Source organism: Halichoerus grypus, chromosome 11 (assembly GCF_964656455.1).
Source record: "Halichoerus grypus chromosome 11, mHalGry1.hap1.1, whole genome shotgun sequence".
NCBI classification, from domain to species: Eukaryota; Metazoa; Chordata; class Mammalia; order Carnivora; family Phocidae; genus Halichoerus; species Halichoerus grypus.
In genome coordinates, this window is record NC_135722.1 from 23,664,863 (window position 1) to 23,686,715 (window position 21,853).

General features: G+C 48.3%; 1 protein-coding gene across 5 annotated transcripts in view; it reads right to left on the reverse strand.

The window, feature by feature from the left end:
* Positions 1 to 9,708: 9,708 nt before the first annotated feature.
* Positions 9,709 to 21,853, reverse strand: part of LDLRAD3 (low density lipoprotein receptor class A domain containing 3) — a 222,634-nt gene continuing 210,489 nt past the window's right edge. For all 5 annotated transcript variants that reach the window (XM_078058196.1, XM_078058197.1, XM_078058200.1 and 2 more), the window contains 2 exons: positions 14,594 to 14,939; positions 9,709 to 12,720 (listed from right to left, as the gene is read on the reverse strand). In XM_078058196.1, coding sequence (XP_077914322.1) covers positions 12,480 to 12,720; positions 14,594 to 14,939 — 587 coding nt within the window. In that variant the 3' untranslated portion in view covers positions 9,709 to 12,479. The remainder of the gene's footprint in view (positions 12,721 to 14,593; positions 14,940 to 21,853) is intronic.

Genomic DNA, 21,853 nt, shown 5'->3' on the forward strand with positions numbered 1-21,853 from the left:
AGCAACATGCCCAAACACCCTTTGGGGTTCAGGGGTCCCTACTGTGCGGGGGTGGTGTAGGGACACCAGAGTGACGTGTGCTGAAACCCAGATTATGTGCGTTCTGGAAGGAAGACTTTGCAGCCAGCCAGCCCTGGCTGACAAAGCTGTGTTTCTCTGGGTTCCTGGGGTCAGCTCCCGAAGCAACACCGACTTCCTACCATTTAGCAGACAGCACCGCGCCTTTGGGGAGTGGATTGATTTTGAGGGCAGTACGGCAACAAACGATCTCTAGAGAAGCAACATCCAGTTCTGACTGAGAGCCCGGAGGTGGGAAGTGGACATTTCGATCCAGGCCTGCTGCCATCCTTTGAAGGAGGCAGGCAGTGACTATCACGTACCAGTTTCCTTGGAGGAATGGGGAATGGAGAGGAGGGGACACTGCCACAAAATGACTGGAAGTCTAAAACTTAGTGGTTGCAGCCTGGCCTTTGAACTCAAATCTGACATTGAGGCCTTTCTATGTTTAGGTCTTAGAACAAGCTCTTTTATGTCTCAGGCCCTCAGTTTCCCAATCTGGAAAGTGGGTGGAATAATAATATCCAACTCTCAGGCTTCATTCGGAGCAAAGATCAGCAAGTTTTTCCATTAAGGGCCAGATGGCGAATATTTTAAGGCTTTTGGGCCAAATGGACACTGTTGCAGCTACTCTACGCTGCCATTGTGCTTTGAAAGCAGCCATAGAAATAATAAAGAATAGTAAATGAATGGACATAGGTGTGTCCCAATAAAACTTTATTTACAAAAATAAATGGTGGGCCAGACTCGGCCTGTGAGTTACAGTGTGCTAACCCCTGATTAAGAGATTATATGAGCCAGTGCAAATGATAGCAAAAGTGCTTGGCACAAAATTGCTGACCAGTAAATGTTGCTATCATCATCATCATCGGCATTATTGCTCTGCATTTGGCCATTTGGATCATCAGGTGCTGCCTACTAATTATCTCTGTCTCCTCTCCCTGCCTTTACCAACTTGTTAAATCAATTTCCAAAAGGGTACTTAAGTGGATTAATTCAGACTCCTGGGTGCAAATGCATTCAGGATTTTGCCCTGAAGTGGTCTGCTTAATGCGGTTTCCCAAATCTCTTAGCAGGACGTTTCTCCAAAGAAGACATACAAATGGCCAACAGACACACGAAAAAATGTGCAACATCATTCGGCATCAGGGAAATACAAATCAAAGCCACAATGAGATACCACCTCACCCCAGTCAGAATGGCTAAAATTAACAAGTCAGGAAAAGACAGATGTTGGTGAGGATGCGGAGAAAGGGGAACCCTCCTACACTGTTGGTGGGAATGCAAGCTGGTGCAGCCACTCTGGAAAACAGTATGGAGGTTCCTCAAAAAGTTGAAAATAGAGCTACCGTACGACCCAGCAATTGCACTACTGGGTATTTACCCCAAAGATACAAATGTAGGGATCCGAAGGGGCACGTGCACCCCGATGTTTATAGCAGCCATGTCCACAATAGCCAAACTAAGGAAAGAGCCCAGATATCCATCGACAGATGAATGGATAAAGAAGATGTGGTATATATATATGACGGAATATTACTCAGCCATCAAAAAATGAAATCTTGCCATTTGCAATGATGTGGATGGAACTACAGGGTATTATGCTAAGTGAAATAAGTCAATCAGAGAAAGACATGTATCATATGATCTCACTGATATGTGGAATTTGAGAAACAAAACAGAGGAGCACAGGGGAAAGGGAGGGAGAATAAAGTAAGACGAGATCAGAGAAGGGAGACAAACCATAAGACTCTTAATCATAGGGAACCCACTGAGGGTTGCTGGAGTGGAGGGGAATGGGGGGATGGGGTAACGGGATGACAGGCATTAAGGAGGGCATGTGATGTAATGAGCACTGGGTGTTATATGCGACTAACGAATCACTGACCTCTACCTCTGAAACTAATAATACATGATATGTTAATTACTTGAATTTAAAAAACCCTGGAAAAAGAAAAAAAAAAAGAAAGCAAAAATATCAATAAATCCACTATCCAGAGATTAAAAACAAACAAACAAACAAAAACCAGGCAGCTTGAATCCCCGCTGAAGTCACACTGATAAGACCTCCCATTCAGGGTTTCTATTGCCCTTCACCAGGGACCTCATTTGCAAGATGGCACGGAGTTCCCACTGTTGCTTGAGGAAGTAGAGACGATTACAACCATTTTGTGGACAAAGAACTGAGCTTTGGTTAGACTGAGTGTGTGAAGTCACGCGGAGGGGCGGGAACTGGGCTGAAATTTGGTCTCAGGTCTGTGGACTCGAAATCCAGGGCTCCGTCCCTGCTACCATGCAAATTTGCTGGTTTAAGCAGGAAAGGAATTCACTGAGTCAGTGGCTTGGAGAATCTGTGGGAGGAACAGAGAATCAGGGTTGGGGCTGGGTAGGAGAACACCACCCCAGCGATATTTGCTGGGGGGTGGGGCGGCTCCTGACACGGGAACCACAGCCACCCCAGAGACGCTGGGCACCTTTGGGTGCTTGCCCCTGCTGCGGCCTGGAGCCGGACGTGCCTCTGCCACCTCAGAACCAATTATTCCATCTGCCTGGTGCCTCCTTCTTCACCTCATTCTCTTTCAAAGGGGAGTCTTCAAGTGAGGGTCCTAGGAGCGGAGCCTCGGTCACGTGTCAGGGCCCTAGGTCCCAAGGAGCTTGCACAAGTGAGTCACTTCTTCCTTGGGGAGGCAGGACTCCTAGGAGGGGACTTACCCCCCAAGGTGCGGGGCCAGCTCCCCTTGTGGGTATACACCCCGAAGAAGTGAATGCATGGACTCAAAGATCCACCTGCACACCCTCAAACACGCGCCAAAAGGTGGCAACAAGTCATCACGCCCGTCTGAGGATGAATGGATAAGCTAATTGTGGGAGATACCTACAACGGAATCTTATTCAGCCTTAAAAAGTCGGAAACCCTGCCACGTGCTGCCACACGGGTGACCCTTGAGGCCATTGTGCTGAGTGAAATAAACTAGACCCAGAAAAGCACTTCCGCTCATATGAGGTCCCTGGACTCTTCGTGGAGACAGAAAGTAGAACAGTGCGTGCCAGGGCTGAGAAAACCGGGTGGGGGGGGGGGCGTTACGGTTCAGTGGGGACAGAGGTTCAGTTTGGGGTAATGGACATTTTCTGGAGATGGATGGTGGTGATGGTGGCACGACAACGTGAATGTGCTGAGCGCCACTCAACTGTACACATGAAAGTGGTTACAATGGTAAATTACACGGTATGTATTCTCTTACCACACACACAAGTAAAGGTGCTGGGCATGACAAACGTCCATTGCCAGAACTTAGGTTTGCATTTTCCAGAAGGGGAAATGGAGGCCCAGAAAGTGACAGGACTAATTAGTGCCAAAGTTGGCAACTGTCTCCGTCCCCGGTACTTGCTCTTTCCAGAAAGACACTGCTGGTGGAAATTTGGATGCCGGCTCCTCAGCCTTGCTCCCTCCAGGTTCTAACAAGTTGGACAGGGGCCAGGCAAGCAATTAAATAAGTGAAGTGGACTGGATGGGAGACGGGAGGGAGACACGGTGGCCATGATGAGCAAACGTTCCATGCGAACAGGCCAGGGGCTCCTCAGCGCTGGCAAGCCCGACGTGTTGGAAGGGAGCCCATGTGCTCTAGCTTATAGTTCTTCCAAAGAAGCCAGACATCCAGATATGTATGTGAATTTGCCTGAACCTTAATCATTGGCAACAGATTCAAACAAAAAAAATAGTCAACAAGCCGATGAAAATATATGTATGGATTGAATACTACCCTTGGGTTTCTGGTTTGCAAACTCAGTGATGGGTACAGAGGCAAGGACCCAAGATAAAAGTTTTGATAATAAATGCAAGTGCCTGGTAATTTTTCAAAGTATAGGCTCCCCAGTAAAGGTCAATAAGTAAAACATGGCTATTAACTAAGACCCAAAGGAGAGCCTTCTGTTACATTCTATCTCCCAAATGTAAAACTTTGGATCTTCCAGGGGAGGATTAGGACTGCAGATTACACTCGGAGGGCTCTGAGTCACCCCGCTTGCTCCAAGGAGCATGAAGAGACCTATCTTTAAATCTCAGTAAGCAAGGAACGGAGCTTGGGAGGGAGGACAGGAAGGAGAGGGGAGGAGAGAGAGAGGCGGACAAGTAGGACAGGAGCAGAAGGGTGGGAGAGAGTGGATGTGCATTCCCCTTTCAAGGCTGACTCTTCTGGAATCTCTGAACTCTTGTTCCTGCTTCGAGCGATCTGTTCTCTGGTTGACATGGCCCGATTGATATGTTTACCTGATTGACTCTTACCTAGTAAATTTGCTTCTGGGAGGTGTTAGTGAGCAGGGGAAGGGGCCAGAAGCCTTACACTTTCCAACGTTTTTTGGCTTCCAACTTATTTGACTTGACAGCCAAACCTAGGGTCAACCCACCGGCCATTTCTCTCAGGGGAGGAGGCATGGATCTTACTCTCATCTGCAGGAAGCCGCTCACGCAACACCCACAACTATCCCATTTTGAGTTTCCTTGGGACCCTCCGTGGGCAGTAGGAAGTTCTGTTCAGGGTCAAAACAGATTATTAGTAAAAGTAACTCCAAAGCAAAGCCTTTCCTATTTCCTGACACAAATTGTCCAAACAGCTTACCAGAAATTATACCAAATAATATAATGGAATCATCCCAGCATTGAAAACGATGGACTCCAACGATTGGGTATACCTAGAAAAATTAAGGGTCAAAAATGAAATTCCCTTTCCTCATGAATTACAAAGAACTTAAGGTCCAACCCTCGTTGGACCAATTTGCTACATAATAAGAAATCTCACCTGGAGGATGGAGGGTCTGTTCTGGAAACGACTGCTTGGCCCGACATCCTGGTCCCCCCAGTGGGCTGAGGGCCCGTTGGCTCCATTCTCACCTGAGGTTGGGAACCGTGCTTCCCGGAATCCCCTTCCCCGAACGGCTCCAGGGCCAGTGTGCCCATGAAGGGAGCTCGTGTGAGGCATGGAAGGCAGAAGGGCAACGGCATCGTTCTTCTTGGGGCTTTGGGGGTGAGATCTGGCTCATGGCTTTACAGTCCTGTGAGCTCTCCCGCCATGTGCCATTTTGGAGTTAACGTGGCTTCTCCACTGCCTTGTAAGCTCTGGTTTCTCCCCATCCCTGCATGAGGCCGGCGACATTGGTAAGGCCATCACTCGGACAGCTCTTGCCACATCCGCGTAAGCCCTCATTTCCACATTCAATCCCTTATTTCTGTAATGCTTGCGGGGGCTCTAACAGATCCCGGCAGATACACACCGGGCAAACATGAACGTCATCTTCACGAACGAGCCACTCACTAGATTTAAGCCGAGCCAGCAAGTGGGGTCAAGACACTCACTTTCAGTCATTTCCCAGCAACTGATTCCAACGGGAGGGGTGAGTTATTTAAGCAGCTTCCTTTTCACTTAGAAGGAAGCCATCTCCTTCTTTTCTTTCTATGATAACTCTGTAACTCCTCCCTGTTGGAGCTAGATGCCCGCGCCTCATCCCTGACCCCAGGATGCCACCATTTCCGAACAGGGACTGGTGATCCTAGGAAGTTTCCAGGCATGTCGGTGTGCCCTTTAGCTGATTCACAGACTGATACACCAGAACGTACTCCAGGATGAAGGTCTGGTTCAAGTTCTTCTGCAAAAGAGTCCCGTGTCATGCAGGGTCGCTGAAAGAGCAGGCCCTCTGTGGACTTGTCTTCAAGTACCACCTCCATCCCTAGGTCCTCTCCTGCACAGTCCAGTGTATTATCTCTAAAGTCAAGGTATTTCTTAAGTTGGCTCACCTCTTGACCCTTGGATAATATTAGCATTGGTCCAAATTACATTTCCAGACCATACTTTTCGAACACACTCCCCAAAGCTCCTTCCCAAGTTCCCATGTACCACTTTGGTCTAGGAATCCCCCCAAATCATATAAGTGGTAACTAGATCTTAGTCAAGAGTGAGCTCTGATATTTCTCTCTTCCAAGAGTCTCCAAGTGGCCATAGCTGAGGCTGCCAAGATGGCAGTATGAAGATTCTAAAGGGACGTGGGTCATGATGGTTCTCTGATGGAGAAGAGTATCCCACGTGTCTGGAGATGGATGTTCCAGGTAATAGGAATAGCAGGAGCAAAGGGCCTGAGTGGGGAGTGTGCCTGGTGGGTTCCAGAACTAGCAAAGGGGCCAAGGCAGCTGGAGCAGTGAGATGGGGGAGGAGAACAGTAGAAAATGAAGTTGGATAGGTAATGGTGGCTGATGGTGTAAATGTCTAGCAGACCACAATTTTGACTTTTATTCCGAGTGACTTGAAAGTTATTCAAGTATTTTGAGAATTAGGTTGAGGGAAGGCAATCTAAGAAGACAAATGATAAAAGATATGTGGGGTTGAGAAATCGTCCTAATAGGGGAGCCACATTTGCTTTGGACAGAAATTTTCACGATCCTGGACACTGAATCTGGTTAGATTCAGAATCTGGTTGGGTTTCTTCTTTGGGGAAGGGACGAGTGTATTTTATGGGAGGAAAGAAGTGTACGAACATATATTTGGTCGCTGGTGCCAAAATCCACTTCTGGTTCTTCCAGGACACATATCCAATCTACCCTCCCAGCCTCCCTGTAGTAGGTGTGGCCGTGAGACTGACCAGACCCTGGGCAAGGATGTGAATGGAGGGGTGTGACCACTTCCAGGTCTGGCCCATAAATGCTGCCTGTGTGTGCTCCATTTTAGAGAAAAGTCCATAGGATTTCTCCATGTACCTTTTCCTCTGCTGGCCCACTGGGACGATTTATCAGGATGAACTTAAAAGCCCAGCAATGGCAAATACTGCCTGGTACTGGAACTTAGCAAGAATCATCCTTGCTCAGTCCACAGACCCACACTGGGTCTGAAGCATCAGTCATGTTAAAATAAACAAGCTTGCCCAATACTGCATCCCAGTCCCCCATGGTCATGCCTTCAAGCCCCCACTGTGATGGGGATTCAACCTCTCAGCTCCTGTGACACCAGCTGTCCCAGAATTTCCAAGCTGTGGTTCTCTGGATATTGATGCATCCTAGTTCTAGGTGGGCGGGGGGCAGATAAAAGGGTTAATTTGGAAAGCTTAGTTAACAGCGTGCATAATCAAGTCTAAGTCTTTGCATAGTGTAACAAGGGTGAAAAATGGGACTGTATTTTTGATCCATCAACTTAAAAATCCTGTGCAAGTTGGGGATGACTCTTGGTGGGATAACTGCACCATTTCTATGCTTCCAGGGGTCTGGGGACAGTCCTGAAGCCCACAAGACAGTTCAGGCTTCCTTAGGGCGGAATTCCTCCTATATGGCTTTATCCATGTGACCTACACCAGATGAAGATCTCATAAAAGCATACCTAACCCAGGCCCAATGTACCTGTGGCCTGAAACTGACCTACCTCCTAGAGGCAGGCTAGAGAAAGGCTCTGGTCTCCTGAAATTTTCACTGTTAACACTGCCTCTGCTCTTTTCAGACCTACGCTGCCTGAAGCTTGAAGTTACATGCGTTTTCTTATGTGTACCAGAAATTGTGCCAGCCAGTTGTGGGTCCCATTCCTTGGTGAGGCTCTACAGTAGACATATTGGTATTTTGTCTACTACCAGCCCCTCCCATATGGGAATCACCCCTTTCCCATTTCATGTAATTCTGGCAGGACGGTAAATCAAGAGACTGATTCCCACCCACGGTAGTGGCCGTATGACCCAGGATGATCAGTCATAACTCCATTTAAGGGAGTTTCTACAGACTCTAGGAGAAGAAATAGTATCTCTTTTTCTGAGATTGCAAACTTAGATCTTCTGGGACCCTCTTTTTCACCTAACGTAAGGCCATGACACCAATGCTGAGCAAAGCAGGGCTCTGAAGTTGAGAGGGAGAAACAGATTCCTAATGACAGCTATTGAGCAACTAGATCCAGCCCAACCTGAAACCAACAGTTCCACAACCTTGGTCTTAGTTGCATTAGCCAATATATCTTTTCTAAAATTTAATACAATTAAGCATGTTATGAACTGGAATTCTATCACTTGGGGGTAATTGGGGGTGATCCCATGATCTTACCTAACTATAAGATGTCAAGGGAGTCAGTTTATTTTCTCACTGACGTTTTTCCTGAGGGTCTCACTGGGTGCACTTATCACACCTCCACTGTAGTCATCTGAAGCCCCTTCCTTTTTTATAGTTCTCTCTTTGAATCTACTGCCTTGCCTCAGGGTGGCAAGCTAAATGGAGAATATGGACAATACTTCTCAGAGCACTCATGGCCACGGACCTTTCTCTGAAAGACAGACTGTTGTGTCAGTTTATCATGTTAGAGAATCCCTAGCGAGAGTAATTTTTTGACTAGGACCTCTGCGTTCAAAACAACTGTTTAGGACCTCATTGGGAAAGCCTCCACTCATCTTAATCCTGTATTTTCTTATTCACTGGAAAAGAGCTTATAGGGTCAATTAAAATTAATTTCACAGGTCCTTGAATTGCTTGCCTCATAAGTTCTCCTATTTTTATTTTTATTTTTTTGGAGACTGGTGCCATTTTAAGGGTTCTAATATTCCAGGCCATTATTAACATACTCTTTCTCTTCTATAATGCCTCTAGCCATGGATTCATGACCCCAATGTAGGAATGCTCTTTTATATCAAGGGATGGGGGATCCCAGCCCACGGGCTAAAATCCAGTCAGCTGCCTATTTTCGTATAGTTTTATTGGCACACACCCACACCCATTTATTTACTGTCTACAGCCGCTTTGGTCATGGCTACAGAGACCATATGGCTGCAGAGCCAAAAATATTTAATATCTGACTCTTTACAGAAAATGTTTACTGATTTCTGCTTCTCAACCATTTCTTCATCCTGGCACCCAGTAAATAATGGTACTTAGAGAGATGAAGGAGTTAATATCTTGACAAACCTCTGGAGGATACTGCTTGGGAAGGTCTCCTCTAGAACACCTGAGGCAGGACATGGCCTGGTATATACTTGGGACACCTCTGATAGCCCAGTCTTCTTTTTGAGACACCTGGGGACAAATACATGACCTAAACCTTGGTTCCGTACATTCTGTGTTTAGAAATCCATATGGACTTCAGTCTTGGCCAAGGCCAGGGTTATTGCTCTGGCTCGTGGGTGATCTCTTGGGCATCCTGACTTTCTGTGGAAACTATCCGTGCAGCGTCAATTAATATATAGTTCCAAAATGAGACTGAGGAAAGCACAAAGATGTTACCATCACTGGTGGGGCCAGTGATGAGCCCCAGTCTGAGCCAGTGGGGTTCAAAACTAATGACCAGCTACCTGTTCAGGAGCTGGGGTGTGCCCCTGAATCTGTGGTCAGAATCTGTTTCAGCTGTCACAGTCACTTGTCCTGTTCCCTCAAATGGCACGCTAGTGACGGCAATTAGTGTTCATCTTCTGAACCGACACTCTGGGTCCCATGATCCTCACTGGTGTCCATGACTTCACTTCTGTATTTCAACCCCACGAGCTATGGAATCCTTAACGCCCATCACATTTTGAGGTCCCATCACTACACTCTTCCTTTTTCTCATTTTATTATGGCGTAAATTCACTGCAGAAGCCACGAGGAGTGACTGTTCACTCTTCATATTGCCATAGAGGAGAAACATGGGTTAAGAACTATTCACACCAATAGAAAGAATGAAACTGCAAGTTTATTTGAAAGTATAAAAATTAAAAAAAAAAAAACAAAAAAAAAAAACCCAAACCAAAACCTAACCAAAACACAAAAAGCAACCACACAACAAACTTTCCAGTTTACGTCAACTTTGAACATCGCACACTACTTGTCAACCACTTTGTTGCATTTTTTTTAAAAAGTCAATTTTGGAGGGCGGGGGCTGAGTCAGGGGATAAGCTATAGGTTACAGGGATGCGAATTTGAACATGAAAATAAAAAGAACTTGCTGGTCTCATTTGAGAAAAAAAGAGCAGAGATGGTTTTCAGGCGGCTGTAGAATTAGGCAATGTATAAAAAAATAGCCTGGATGGAATGAGTTAAAAAATATTGCTGGCCACTTATTTGCCATCTTGAGTAGGGGGAAAAAAAACAGGAAAAAAACCCTGCAGCTTTGGTGTCTTATTTATAGATTTTTAAAAAGATTCATTAAAAAAATCACATCTATAATAAAAATGTCCCTGTATTTAAAAAAAACAACAACATTAATAGGCTTTCTTATCTACTAAGACCATTTGTTTTTCCTAAGATGCCTGGAAGCAGAAAAGCGAGTGAGATTAATTCACTGCGCAATTAATTAAAATTAGAATCCCTTTCTCTAAACAACTTCCAAAATACCAGAAAGAAGCACGGGCCGATCAAAGGGAGAAGAAATAAAGTCATTCTGACTCACAGGAGATGAAAAGCTCAGCCAGAGTTCCTAACACACTCCGGCTCCCATTGAAAGTTCTTTCTTTATTGGCTTACGCAGAAAATAACTCGTGTTATTTTAAAAAATGAAAGATGCAAGCAACTAGGCTCCTTTTCTTTAACTTAAAAAAGACAGAAAGAAATCACCAAGTGGCTAGCTTTCCTGTAACACAGTTTGGATTTGGTTTAAAAAAAAAAAAAAGTCCCGAGAACAGGATCATTAAATGCCACGTTGTCCCCCCACTCGTGCAGGCTGCACTGAAATTCGCATCAGCGAGGTCACTGAACATTTCTTCTGCTACGTAAGGAAGTCCTGAATGGGTGACCGCTGCCTGGAGTGGCTCCACCTGGTTCCAGTTTTGTCCCCCATCAGTGTGGGTTCTTGCCAACGAACGCCCACATTTCTCCCCACTATTTCTCCAGGGAGTGGGCCCTGTGGCTGGCTGGGCACAGAGAAAGAGGAAAGCTGGCATAAACACAGAGACTACGAACCGAGGGAGAAAGGCATCCCTCTTTCTGCATCCTTCAAGAACTCGATAAATAGCAACTCAAAGTGCAACAATGCACAAAGGCCCGGCACACAGGTCAGTCTGGAGTGACTCGGTATCGAGGCTCAGCGGGACAAAGGTGTGATCTCCCTTCGCATCTTTCTTTGGACCTCACTCAAGGAGAAACAAACAAAGAAGACAGCTTTCCTATACACATATAAATAATCCCTTAACTAGAAGGGAAAAACCAAACACACTGTTTCAAATGCATTTCTAAGAGATTAAAAAAAAAAAAAAGTCCGAATGGCAAATATCGACTCCAAATTATCTACTGACCAAGTCTTTTGGAGGAGAAACTATGGCAGGTCAGAAGAAGCCTGAGCCTGACTCTAACCCTGACATGAATGCTGAATCAGGGTGCTGGTTTCTGGGCCTTGGGCAGGAAGCGCGTGCAGCACAGGGAGCCAGGGGCTCTGGTGGGAGGTACTGAATATGGTTCTCATGCGTGTCAGGAACCACAGTGTCCTCAAGTCCAAATGCACAGGTACAATGACTTCTGGAGGTTAAGGTAACCTGGGAAGCTAGTGCGGAAAGCTGCATGAATGGGCAAGACAGGCTGGGAGTGCTTTCCAGGGACAGAGGACCAGATCCGATTTTTGGCCAATTCAAGTTGGGTCCTCCTTCCTTGGCTCCCGGCAGGTCACAGCTGGAGGGGTGACAATCCAGAAGCCAGGGAAGGACTGTGGACCTAAGGCAGGCCCAGGCTCTAGATAGCCTGCATTTTAGGAGCTGAGAACTCAGATGAATGTATGGCAGGGGCTCCCTGCCTATCCTGGGATGAGGCTGAGGACAGATGCTGCCAGAGAAAACCCTCAAAACGAGAATTCTCGGGCAAGTTTCAGAGTCGTTCAGAGAACCAAAATGGCCCTGCTGATAGCTAAAGGGCATAACTCTTGGCCAACGTCTCCTCTGGCCACTGCTCCGCCAAACTGAGGACAACATGCACGAGCGTGCAAGGCGGGGTTTGACGCTCACCCGGATTCTTCGAGGGTGGCCATCCATGCCGGCCTCCTGGGAGGGTCATCCAACCCCCGTCTCCCACGGAGCTGCAAGGCAGAGGCCCACAGAGAATGTGGTCCAGGGTCTCCTGCCCTTCTGAACATCCACCATGGCATGGAAGCACTGCGTTCTCGAGGGCTCCCCAACTCCTGCCTTACCCTGCTGCCTGCACACTGAGGCTGCCTATTCAGCAAGATGCCACCAGTCACAGAAGAACAATATGACAAGTGAGGTCATGATCCTGGGCCCCAAAGGCCGAGTGACCTCCCAGACAAGATGCACAATACATCAGGTCACCCGAGAGGCCAGCAAAATGCCAGGTCTCCCTCGAAAGGACATCCCTGAAATCTGGGGCGGGGATGGGGGGGTGGGAGGGGGAACAGAGAGACACCCTCCTTGAGGCACCCTGAGGAGCTTCCCACGAGCGAAAGTTGTTAGGATGGTAACAAGTCAGAGCAGATGGACCCACATGGACCGTGGAAGCGGCGGATTTAGACTTCTGCGGCGCCCTGGCCTGGCACGGAGTCCCTGGGCCCCGCGGCGCTCTCGGGAGGAGGGCCGGCCTGCCCGGGGCTGCGGCCGCCGTCTTCGGCGCTCAGCAGGCTGCTGGCCGCCTGGGAGCCCGCGCTGTCGGTGCTCCCGGAGCGCGAGCGGTAAGGGGGCAGGGCGGCTTCGTTCAGAGACTCGGTGTCCGACGAGTAGGGCGGCGGCGGAAGGTCGTACCACGCGGGTCTGCAAGGGAGAGAGCAGGATGGGGCGGGAGAGGCAGGGGAGAGCAGAGGGAAGACAACGCGTTAGGAGCCAAACCCCCCTCCGCCCCTGCCGCGGGATGCTGATGTGCCCCCCGAGGAGGACGGCTATCCGCGGACTAGGGTGACCCCTACAACAAGACCAAGGGAGCGGGGAAAGGTCGGGGTGCTGTGGCTGGCGCGTGCCGAATGGGCAGTGCCCAAGCCATGTCCTCCGGGTCGGCCCAGGGGCGGAGGATGCACAGCACCAGCCAGGGAGGGGCCCTGGGGCCGAGTGGCTGGCCGGCTGATCGGGCTGAACCTCTGATGGTCCACAGAATTTGGGGTTCTTACTGAAAGCCAACTTTTCCTGGCTGGCTGGGCTTGGGGGAGCGGGGATCTTCCGATTGCCTGTCCCCTCTGTCGAAGGGGATAGTAGGGACACTGGCTTGCCGTGCAGGAACTTTGCAGAAAAGACAGTTTATTTTGCAGCCCTTCCTGCAGGCTTCCTGCGAGCCGAGCACACGCTACCTGCTTTACCTGCACCACCTTACTTAACGCTCACGAGAACACTAAGCGGTGCGCGTTACTTTTATGCCCATCGTACAGGGGAGTGAACGGAGGCAAGGGGGCGTGAAATGACTTGTGTAGGATCACAAATAACTAGCAAGCAGCTGCTCTGGAATCGAAACCCAGGTGTTCTGTCTTCGGATTCGGCAATTTTAACTTGACTCTACACTGGCTGGTCCAAATGAAGAGGCTGAGTGGTGAGGGAGGTCCTGGGCTCTTCCCCTTATTTGCAAAGATGTCCTTAAACACTGCCCTCCAATGTTACCTCCACCTTTTATGAGGAGGAAAAACAAAGATTCAATAACACAAGAGCTGCCACAGGAGAGGGTCCAAGAGCTGCCCAGTCAGCCCGGGTGCATGACCCACAAAATGCCTCTCGCCACACACGCTGAGCCCCGGGCTCAGAGGAGGAGAGCACAGGGGACCTAGAGCCAATCGAACTTCCAACATGGGTTCTCTGGGATACCCTGGAGGTCACCAAAGAAGGGAGGAGGAGGCTGAGCCGGCAGGATTCAGGTCCACCAGCTGCTTCCACTATAGAATTCTGCCTTTTGACTCTCTGTTGCGCTTTCTGGTACAATCCCATTTGAAATGAGGGTCTTACTGTTTTAAAAAGCTTGAGAGTGCTCTATGCTACCTCCTTTATTTTATAAATGGAGCCAAGCAAGGAACCCATCATTCATTCATTCATTTATTCATTCACAGTACAAACCAACCCTCTAATACAGCCTGGCCACTGTTCTGTGGTAGCAGGTGAGGCGCTGGGCTAGCCAGCAGCCTGGACATGGGTCAGCATGGCATCACCAGGCAGGAACAGGGCTCTGAGGTGGCCAGGATCCTAGCTCTATATCCTTGGACAAGTCGCTTAAAATCCCAGAGTCAGTTTCCTCATCTGTAAAAACTGAGGCACTGCCCCAGCGACCTGCAGAGAGGATTAAATGAGATGATACGGGTGCCTGGGTGGCTCAGTGGGTTAAGCGTCTGCCTTCAGCTCAGGTCATGATCCCAGGGTCCTGGGATCGAGTCCTGCATCGGGCTCCCTGCTCAGCGGGGAGGCTGCTTCTCCTTCTCCCTCTGCTGCTCACCCCTGCTCATGATCGCTCTCTCTCTCTCTCACTCTCTCTCAAATAAATAAATAAAAATCTTAAGAAAAAAAAAAAAAAGAGAGAGGTTGCATGTGAATTGTCCTGCCAGGACCCAAGACACGCAGGGCCCTGCTGCCACCGCCAGCAGCTGGGTGCCCGCATCCCGCTTTCCCCAACGATGACCTCCTCCCCCGCCCCAAACCTCCGCCGTCCAGCACGCACCTCTGGTCCAGGAGGGCCTCTGAGTAGGAGGGCGGGGAGCCCACTTCCGAGGCGTTCTGCTCGGCCTGGCTGGCCACGTACTGGATGCCGTTGTTGACGTTGTAGGTGACGTTGCAGTGGTGGGGGTGGTCCAGGACCACCAGGCGGGACAGCAGCACGGGGTGCTGCAGCCGGTGCACGGGCAGCGTCATGAGGTTGTTCCTCTTGCGCTGGTGATGCAAGACGAGCGCCAGCAGCGCCACCACCAGCACGAAGATGACCGAGCTGCCGATGATGGCGTAGGTGATGCTGGGGTAGTACACGAGCTGGTTCTCCGACGTCACGAACACCTGCCCGCTGCCTGGCTCTGAGAAACCCCGGGCGGGGGTGGGGGGAGAGAAGGGGACAGAGCTTACCGCTTTGGCTCATCCTCCTGCTTCAGACTCAGTCCCAGCAAGTGCATGCAAGTGTTGGGAGCGACCCGATTCCCAGCAGCCAGAGAGCCCAAAACCACCCCCGGTCCAGGAACTGGCGAATGGCTAAACAAAACGGGGGACAGCCACACGACGGAGTATTATTTGGCCATAAAAAGTACTGATACGTGTTACAACATGGACGAACCTCAAAAACATCATGCCAAGCCAGATAAGCCACGCACAAAAGGCCACCTACTGTGTGATTCCCTTATTACATGAAATGTTTAGGAAAGGCAAATTTATAGAGACGGAAAATGGGTCAGTGGTTGCCTAGGGCTGGAAATTCACCAGAAATGTGTACAGAAGTGAAGAACACTGGTCGGTACACGTCTGAGGTTCCTTATGTCTGCAGTGTGCTTACTTTACGCCCGGCCCTAGCCAAGCTTCCAAGATAAAGAGCCAGCGGAGCACAGGAGAACATCGGGGACTCCGGAACCAGACTAGGTTCCGATCGCTGCCTCTGTGCCGTCTGGAACGTACTAGGCACCCCTTGTAACGTGGTAGCCTCTCCGTGCTGTAATCTCCTCATCTGTAAAGCGGGGAGAGTCGTGGTGCCCACATCGCTGGGCTGTGGTGAGCATGAAGTGGGTGAATTGTGACAGAACGCTTCCAACAACAGCGGACCCCGCCAGGCAGGTACTGTTCCAGACAGACACACGCTTTATCCCCTCTACTTGCCTCACAGCAACTCCGTGCATCGGGTGCGGTAACTGCCACCTTCTTTTTAAGGGGAGCAAAGTGCATCTCAGAGGGTCCAAGCCCCCTGGTGAGGGTCCCAGGGTTAGGAGGTAAAGACTGGTCTGACACCAGCGCCTTGCCCCTCACACTGTGTCCTGCACCCCCTGACCAGACCCGCTAGGCAATCTGCAAGCATTTCCTCAGGGCCCTCAGGCAAAAGTCTGGGACACGTCCAACCCCCACAGGTTGCCAACACCCCCCTCTCCCAGTGTACTAACAAGCCGTGCTTCAAACACCCAGGTAAGGGAGGGGCTTTCCAGTCAGTGGGACATGCCTGGCAACCAAGACCCGGTGCAGGCTGGCCCAGGAAACCAGCGTAGCCCCTCCCCGTCAAGAGCTAGGGACCCCTTGTCTCTGCAGACGGAACCACAACCACCCACTGCTGTGGCCCAGCTGGAAGAAAAATCAGAATACAGCCCAAGTGAGCAAATCTGGTGGCCACCCCCGTACCCGTCCCACCTCTGCAGCACTGAGGTTTTCATGGATCCACAGGAAAAACGTAGCCGTGATGCAACAGCAAGAGCAGGGACCGCCGTGTGCTAAGCTTTACTAATCCCTCGTTACTAGACGTGCACCTGTTCTGTTCGTCACAGTATCCCCAATCGGTCTGCAGGATGGTGCAGGCCCTCACTACATGCCTCAACTCAGTGGGAAAATTATCTGTGTATTCGCACACTCTGGGAAGGTAAGCGCTATCACTATTATTATTATTATTATTATTATTATTATTATTATAATATTCCTATTTTCCAGATGGCAAACTGACTCAGAGGTAAATTAACCGATAGGTCTCTAGTCAAAAAAACCACACAATGGGAAACACTCTATCTCCTCCCCTTTCCTGATATAAGCATCTCTTGATTCCCAAAACAATCCGAATCTGCGACAAATGAAGATCTTCCCCCCTCAAGCTCCAGGCTTTGTGTTCATTTTCTTTCCAGTCACACTCAACCAGGAGTGAAAAGCTTCGATGTTCTGGCAGGCCACCGTTTCAAGGATTAACTGACAGTAAGCTCCTCAACAAAATGCAGAGCATGCGGCAGACAGTGGAGGGACGGAAGCAGTTTGGGATTTTTCCCGAGACAATTAGCTGTGGCACTCGGGGGGTTGCTGGTGTTCTGTCTGCTCTCAGTTTAGCTAACTAAAAAGCGGGTGGGAGCTCATGTGTGTGCGTGTATGTTTCAGAGCTCAGGCTTAAAAGAAAATATCCTCTTTATTTTGTGATCTCCAGCGCAGAGCTGAGGGGTCGAATCCTGGGGCCATCACTTCTAGCTGTTGCTCAAGCAAGTGACTGCACTCTTAGGAGCCTCGGGTGCCTCCAAGTTTAAAATGGTGGTGGCGTGGGGTGCCTGGGTGGCTCAGTCGTTAAGCATCTGCCTTGGGCTCAGGTCATGGTCCCAGGGTCCTGGGATCGAGCCCCGCATCGGGCTCCCTACTCGGCGGGAAGACTGCTTCTCCCTCTCCCACTCCCCCTGCTTGTGTTCCCTCTCTTGCTGTCTCCCTCTCTGTCAAATAAATAAATACAAAATCTTTAAAAAAAAAAAAAAAGAAAAAAAAGCTTTAAAATGGTGGTGGTGGTGGTGGCGGTGGTGGGTAAACCACGGTAGCCAAGTCCTTGGGAGGGTAAAATACAATATATATGCACAGTGCCTGGCAAAGGTTTGCCCTCGGTCAGTGCTCGTTCTTTTTTGCTTTTTTATTGTGGTAAAATATATACATAACATAAAATTTACCATTCTCACCATTTTTAAGGGTTTGGTTGAGTGGCACTGAGTACATTCATGGAACTTTTCATCATCCCAAACTGGCTCATGCTAATTCTGAGTGGTCACATTCTTTCCATTATCCTCATACCAACTTCTCAGAGGCAGAGGCGGGGAGAGTCCCCTTTGCAGGGGGCAGGATGGAGGTGGGAGTAAGGATGGAGTGGGTTCCTTTTTAGAGAGTTGTGTCTCCTAGAAAATGAAAGCCGGTGGATTTTCCTCTGGAAAACAAACAGGCCCAGAGATTTTAAAACCCTGACTTCTGTGTAACCACTTGAAGTTTTAAGAACACAAGAGGGAGCGCTTTAAAATGAATGGAATATGAAATGACTGGAAATCTTAACAGTCTCATTTGTCTCTGAAAGCAGGCCCTCTCCAGATCGGCCCACTTTGGCAGGCGAGAAGCGGCAATCACATTTACTCGAGAAATTATGATGTTACATAACTCAGTGGTGCCTGGTCTCGTTTGTGCTCTGTGTGTAAAATGTCATCTTGTATTAATTCATTAACTAGATTCACTTTTCTTAAGAGCTTAATGAGCCTGCTGGCCAAATTACTAATCTCAGAGTTGCCTGGGCCCTGAGTTCTAAGTGCATAATCCATGGATAATGAAGTTTCCATTTATTCTGGCTGTCCCTCAAGCAAATGCCCTCATGCTCTGCTGTCAGACAGCTTGAATTCCCGTCCCGGATCTGCCGCTAAGACTGTGTTATTGCAGGCAATCTGGTCACCACCCAGAGACCACTGCACTCTCGAAACTGCCAGAAGCTGCCGCCCGCTGCGCTGCGTGTGGGAGGGCGGGCTGTGTTGTCCCCAGCTCCGGGGCTCTTCTTCGCCTCAGGGTCGTCACAGATTTCTACAGTTATCACAACAGTTTTCTGCCAGGTGGCAGTCAAGTGTCCTGAGGAGGCGTGCCTTTTCCTAATGCACAGAGAGGTGCTGTCTGGTTTGATGGAGGCAAGGGGGCGGGGTGGATGTGACACTTGAGACGTGGTGTTCCTTTGCTTCTAAAACATTCCTTCCTCCAGAAGCAAATCGAATTTCCTAGAAGGTACAATTTCTCACCTATCACACTGGCAAAGGCAAAGTTGGAATTTCCCATTTTTCGGGCCAGGTCTTGGGATGACAGGTGTTAATTATTATTCACGAATGCAGCTGGTGGGAGGGTGAACGGGTATCACCCAAGGTGGTGACGGGGTTCACCATACACATCAAAATAAAAATGTACATGTCCTTTGGTCCAGCCATTCCACCCTCAAGAATCTATTTAGTAGATAGACTCACGCACACGAGAAGTAACTTTTTAATATGCATATTAATTGAAGCATCATTTGTAATAGCACCCATATCACGAATGATCTGAATGTCTCCCAGTGGCAGCCGGGCTAAATTAACCATGGTGCCTCCATAGGATTCCACACCTATTTAAAAAATCAGGGCAGCTCTACATATGCTGATGGGGAACAATCTGAAAGAGATCTTGACCCATGAAAAGAAGCAAAGTTCAATAGAGAACACATGGAATATTTCTAGGTGGCCGCACGGAACTGTTAATGCTGGTAGGTCCCAGGGTGGAGGAGAGAGATGAAGGCAGATTTATTTACTCCCTTCTACTTTCTACTCTTGGTACTACATTGTCCCTTCTAAAACCATGCCTATTGTCCACCACCTTTGGTACTGCCTAGGCTGACGTGTCTGTTTGTTTTCCTTCCTTCTCTCCCTGTAATGTGAGGACCCCTCGGGGTCCATGCCTCACAGTCACTCACTCACTTGACAACCCCCACTGACTCCCCACTCCCCGAGTATGGCACCATCGCCTCCCACCTGACCTCTGGAGTCCTGTTCTGGAATGTTCACTGTCCCATTCAAACTGACTCATCACTCCTCTGAAAGATCAACTCCTGTGTGCCTTAAAAAAAAAAAAAAAAAAAATTTAAAGTCTGTTTTTCTCCAGATTACATATCTTAAAAAGTCAGGTTGCTACTGGGTATTTACCCCAAAGATACAAAAGTAGGGACCCGAAAGGCTACGTGCACCCCGATGTTTATAGCAGCAATGTCCACAATAGCCAAACTGTGGAAAGAGCCAAGATGTCCATCAACAGATGAATGGATAAAGAAGATGTGGTATATATATACAATGGAATATTATGCAGCCATCAAAAGGAATAAGATCTTGCCATTTGCAACGACATGGATGGAACTGGAGGGTATTATGCTGAGCGAAATAAGTCAAACAGAGAAAGACATGTATCATATGACCTCACTGATATGAGGAATTCTTAATCTCAGGAAACAAACTGAGGGTTGCTGGAGTGGGGGGTGGGGTGGGAGGGATGGGGTGACTGGGTGATGGACACTGGGGAGGGTATGTGCTCTGGTAAGCGCTGTGAATTGTGCAGGACTGTTGAATCTCAGATCTGTACCTCTGAAACAAATAATGCAATATATGTTAAGAAAGAAAAAAAGAAAAAGAATGTAGCAGGAGGGGAAGAATGAAGGGGGGGAAATCGGAGGGGGAGAAGAACCATGAGAGACGATGGACTCTGAAAAACAAACTGAGGGTTCTAGAGGGGAGGGGGTTGGGGGGATGGGTTAGCCTGGTGATGGGTATTGAGGAGGGCACGTTCTGCATGGAGCACTGGGTGTTATGCACAAACAATGAATCATGGAACACTATATCTAAAACTAATGATGTAATGTATGGGGATTAACATAACAATAAAAAAATTAAAAAAAAAAAAAGTCAGGTTGCTTGAGGTATCTATAATTTGCACACAATCCAATGTCCCCTTTTAAAATGTGCAGTGAGAGGAGTTTCACAGAACGGAACAGTTGCATAAGCACGACCACAAACGAGACACGGAACCTTTGCATCCCTCCCCAGAAGTTCTCTCGTGCTCTTCTGCAGTCCATTCACCGCCCCTGGAAAACACTCATCTGTTTTCTGCCCAAATGGATTTACTTTTTGTCACTGGAATCATACAGTATGGAGCCTGTTGTCTGGTTTCCTCCGCCCGGCATGGTGCTCCTGAGATTCCTCCATGTTTCCGAGCATCAGTACTGCCCTCCTTCAGAACATGCAGTCGCACCCCGCTGTACGCAGGGATCACGACTTGTGTCCAGGGAAGGAACTGGGTTGTTTCCAGTTTCCGGAATACAGATCGTTGCATGGACATATATTTTCTGATTTCTTGGGTTTACACCTTAGGGGTAAGGCTGCTGGGCCACACAGGAAGTGTACGTTTAACTTTCTAAGAAACCCTCACCCTGTTTCTCCCCGCAGGTGCCCTGCATCCTCACCAGCACTTAACACAGCTAGCCATGCCAGCAGGTGCATAGTGATGGCTCCCTGGCGTGTTCAGTGGCATTTCCCGGTGACTAATGATGTCGCACCTCCGCTCACATGCTGATTTACCACCTGTAGATCTTCTTAGCTGAAGTGTCTCTTTAAATCTCTTGCCCATTTTAAAATTTGGTCATTTGACTTAGTGAGTAGTAAGGATCCTCCATACGTTCTAGGATACAAGCCCTTTTCCAGAAATGTGTTTTGCAAGTATTTTCTCCCTGCTTGGTGGCTTGTCTCTTCCTTTACTTTACAGTGCCTTTTTGAAGATAAGTGCTCAAAATTTTTTATGAAGTCTATTAATGATTTCTCTTACGCTTCCCGTTTTTTGTACTCTATCCAAGAAATCTTTGCCTAGGAGACATTTCATAGCTTTAGCTCCTACATTTATTTCTCCGATCCACTGCAAGTTAATTTTTGTTTATGGTACAAAGTGAAGTTCAATGTTCTTTCCTCCCCTCCCTTGGGATAATCAACTGTTCCAGCACCATTTGTTGAAAGTCTATCTTTTCCTATTGAATTACCTTGGCACCTTTGTTGAAAATCAACTGACCATACAAGTCTGGGTCTATTTCTAGATTCTCTATTCTGTTTGACTGAACCATATACCAATCTTCATGCCAGTAAGTGTGCTGGTAACTAGAGCTTTACAGTAAGTGTCAAAATCAGGTATTGTGAGTCCTGTATGCTTCTTTATCTCCCAAACTGAACTTTTTTCTGATTATAAAAATTCATGAAGAGTTGGGGGAAATAAAAAAAATCCATTAAAATTAAAAGCAAAATAGAAATGTTCATTGCCCTCCCTCCCCCGAACCTACTAGAACAAAACAGTTAAGAGTTTGGTATAGACCAGGGTTAGCAACCTTTTTCTGCCAAGGGCTAGATGGTCAATATTTCATCTTTGTGGGGCACACAGCTTCCCTCACAACTATTCAACTTCACTGTTGTCATACAAAGTC